The sequence below is a fragment of the Chrysochloris asiatica genome, unplaced genomic scaffold (assembly GCF_000296735.1).
Source record: "Chrysochloris asiatica unplaced genomic scaffold, ChrAsi1.0 scaffold00041, whole genome shotgun sequence".
Lineage (NCBI taxonomy): Eukaryota > Metazoa > Chordata > Mammalia > Afrosoricida > Chrysochloridae > Chrysochloris > Chrysochloris asiatica.
This window is the reverse complement of record NW_006408559.1, coordinates 10,849,206-10,853,277: the sequence shown is the minus strand read 5'-3', so window position 1 is coordinate 10,853,277 and position 4,072 is coordinate 10,849,206. Positions and strand designations below refer to the sequence as shown.

The 4,072-nt window shown below is 41.6% G+C and overlaps 1 protein-coding gene across 1 annotated transcript in view; it reads left to right on the top strand.

Annotated features, from left to right (window-relative positions):
- PTN (pleiotrophin) overlaps window positions 1–3,158 on the top strand; it is a 31,991-nt gene extending 28,833 nt beyond the window's left edge. Inside the window, exon 4 of the mRNA XM_006861161.1 lies at window positions 2,979–3,158. Coding sequence (XP_006861223.1) covers window positions 2,979–3,034 — 56 coding nt within the window. The 3' untranslated portion in view covers window positions 3,035–3,158. The remainder of the gene's footprint in view (window positions 1–2,978) is intronic.
- Window positions 3,159–4,072: the final 914 nt, after the last annotated feature.

Genomic DNA, 4,072 nt, shown 5'->3' with positions numbered 1-4,072 from the left:
ATGGACTGCCAAAAGAACCAAGAGATCTGTTTTGGAAGAAGTGCAACCAGAGTGCTCCTTGGAGGCCAGGATGGCTAAGCTTCATCTCTCATACTTTGGACATATTGTCTGGAGAGAACAGTCTCTGGAGAAGAATGTCATGCTGAGTAAGGTGGAGGGTCAGGGCAAAAGGGGAAGACCCCTAACGAAATGGATTGGCCAGGTGGCATCATTGATGGACTCAACTGTGGCAGCGGTAGTGAGGTTGGCCCAGGATCGGACATTGTTTCGTTCTGCTGTGCATGGGGTCGCTATGAGTTGGTTCCGACTAGATGGCACCTGACAACAATAACAATGCTCATGGTGGGGTTCTGATATGGTGCTACAGGATAATGCACTGGGCTGCAAAGTCATTTGAACTGCAAGGTCGGTGGTTCAAGCTCACCAGCTCCTCCTTTGAAACCCTATACAGGGTCACTATGGGTTGGAACCGACTCGATAGTACTTAACAACAACAACAACAATGCTTATAGTAAAAGGAACCCTGGTGACACAAGAGTTAAGTGTTTGGCTGCTTACCAAAAGGTTGGCAGTTAGAACCTACCAGCCACTCTCAATGTAGAAAAGAGCCGGAGGTCTACTTCCATAAAGAGCATTGTCACCAGGGTTAGGAGCTGTCAAGTTGGCTAGAGTGCTCAGTGACCCCGTGAACCACTTGAGTGAAACACTGAGCAATCCTGCACCATCCTTACAATTGTTGTTACGTTTGGATCCATTGTTGCAGCCACTGTGTGAATGCATCTCATTGCGGCTCTTTGTCTTTTTTTGCTTACCCTCCACTTTACCTAAGGAGCTCTGGTAGCGTAGTGGTTCCAAATCGGGCTGTGAACTGCATGGTCCGCAGTTCGAAACTACCAGCTGCTCCACGGAGAAAGATGAGGCTTTCTGCTCCCATAAAGATTTACAGCCTCGGAAACCCTGTTCAGGGTCGCTCTGGGTCGGAACCGACTCGATGGCACTAACAACAACAACCACTTTAGCCAGCATGATGTCATTCTTTGTAGATGGGTCCCTCCCAATAATGTGTCCAAAGTATGTGGGGCGGAGCCACACCATCCTCGAGTCTAAGGCACACTGACTGTACTTGTGTCTAGACAGATGTGTTCATTCTTTTTGATGGCCCACAGTCTAGGAACCCCCATGGGGCAGTTCTGCTCAGTCACAAGGGTCATTCTGAATCATCACTGGCTTGATGACATCCAGCATGTTCCTAGTTGGCATTACTCTTGTGACCTGTGACCTTCAGTTATTAAAAGGGGACAAGGTTTTACCTACAGATTTAATTCAGGCCTCTACTTTCAAGACTAGAGTGATTCATTTAAAAAAAAAAAAAAAGTTTTGAAATGTGGTTACATTTTTATGTATGAATGTTTTTTATTTGATTCTTCATAAAATATATGGCTTTAAAGAAATATTGAAATGTTGCAAGATTCTCAGTAACTTTGCACTCCATGCTTTCCTTGAGAGATGCCATTTTCCCCAATACCAGTGATCTGACTTTTTATTACTCTTGTACTCACTGATTCAGTCTGCATGCTATCGAAATTTAAGGAGTGTACCTGCTGCCGTACACCAAGCACTGAAGATTCAGATGCAAAATACAGACCTGGTCTCTACCCTCGTGGGAAAAGGGACATGGCTGTTCAAGACTTAGATCTGAGCTAAATAAATGAATTGTGGTTTTGGCAAGAGCAGTGGTCGGCACAGTGGAAGTGTCTATCTCACTGTGAGTGGGACCTGGGAGGCATTCTAGGAAGACTTCCCTAAGGAAGTGAAATTGGAGCTGAGATCTGAAGGATGAGTTACTGTTGGCACATCCTGTTTGCTTCACCCAAGTCTAGGAGTCCCTGTAGACAAAGCTTTAGATGGAGTACATGCGGTCAGAGCTGGTCTTTGGGGGAATTTTAAGCCAAGCTTATCTAAGCAGAGGGCAGACCAGAAGAAGGACCACTTTGGAATCATTTGTTCAAACCAATGTTAAGAGTCAGCTCCTTGGGAAAGGATTTGGGGAAGCAAGAGATATACACAGCTCTGATAGCTCACCATTATGCGGTGGTATGGTCATTGTCTCAGAATTTCCTAGTAGAACTCCAAGACAGCCAAAATATGGTCACCAACAAATAACAGATGAGGACACAGAGAGAGAGAGCAGCTGAAGACTCTAGACTCATGGAAAGAGAAAGGCTGTGTGCTGGTGGCCAGAAGGCAGGTTTTCAGAACGTGCCCTTTAGTTGTTTAAATGATTATATATTCCTGAGTGTTTTTATATACACCACCACCCCCCCCCAAAAAAAATGGAATAGAAGCAAATACTGTTGGATGATGATGCATGGAGAGAATTGTAATCATTGCAATGAAACCATAAGTGTAAAACTGATGTTCTCCTGTGTAAACTATCACTCAATTCACGATAAAAACAGAACAATAACAAAAAAGCCAAGCATTTATTGACGTTCATTCAACAGTCAGCGGGAGGTGCTAATGGTTAACACGCTTGGCTACTGAACACAAAATTGGAGGTGTGAGGCCACTCAGTGGTGTCTCAGATGAAAGGACTGACAATCCACTTGTGGGAAATCCATCACTGAAAACCCTCTATGGAGCACAGACTCTGACACACAAGGGTCACGATGGATTGGGAAGTCACTCACCCGCAACTGGTTTTTATAGGCATTCGTATGGAGGTAGGTCATGATCTTTCGATTATAGGCAGTCTGCTGGTCAGAACATTCTTTCACACACACAGAACACACAAAGACACAAGCGTGTGCACACAAATACATGTTTGTCAATTTACCAGGAAGACTGCCAAGTGCAGTCGCTTCCTCTTAGCTAGCTCATTCTTTCCTTCCAGAGCAATTAGAGGAAGAGTGGCTTTCTCCTCTCCATTGCTTAGTAAAGTAATGCTTGTTTTCTTTTTCCTTCTTTTTCAATCACAGCAGAATCCAAGAAGAAGAAAAAGGAAGGCAAGAAACAGGAGAAGATGCTGGATTAAAAGGCTCCCCCCTCTCGGGAACATGAAGAAAGTGTCAGCAAACAGGATCACTTAACGATTGCATTTATACCTACTATAGGCTTTTTGTTCCACAATTATCTGTAGCTTAAGTACATAATAGGCAGAAAGGAAAAGAAGAGACCGTCTTTGTAGTAACAGTTTAAATAATGTATACCATAGTACCATTAGGGTCTTATAATAGAGAATGGTAATCCTATTTAGCAAGTTGACTTGATATTTAGAAAGTACACAATAAATGATGGAAAATTGAGGTAAGTTTTTTTTTTTTTTTTTGAAGTTATGTGATATTTTACATTTAAAAGCCTTTTTTTCCTTTTTTTTTTTTTTTTACCTTTGACAACAATTTAAATGTTATGACTATATAAACTACTCCTCGTGTTAGTCATTTTTTTCACCTCGAGTTTTTTTTTTTTTTCTTCCCTATTGCAAAAAGTATATACTAAACAAAGCAGCAATAAAATATAATCATCCTATGTGAGGAAAATATCTTGTTTTCTGCCAGTGGATTTTTTAAAATTTTAATCATCAAAATGTGTCTGTGGGGGAACATGTCCTAATTCACTGTTGACTTTTCTTTCTTTTTTAAAGAAAAATATTAAATATGAAATTCTTAAACTTTGGCAGAAACATTTGTTTTCTTGATGAAATTACTTTTCCATCAGAGAAGAAAAGTACTAGTAAAATAAATCAACGTGATGTTGGGGGAAAAGGAAGATGCTTTTGTGTGCAATACTTTGACATTACAACACTTCCTCCCTTTGTCCCCCACACATCCCAAGTCAGTCTGTTGGCAGAGTATCAACTAAATCACTCCTGGGCTCACATGTTGCAGAGGTTTTATTTTATCTCATTTCTTACTTTCCATCAATATTTATAAAGTCAGACTGACTTCACCACCAGTCTCAAAGTGGACGAGGTTCTGATGGAACAGTGCTCTTCTTAGCTTACGTTGAACACCGTGGGACTTAATTCATCGTCCTTATTCATTTTGGATCCCTGATGACCTTGCGTGTGTCA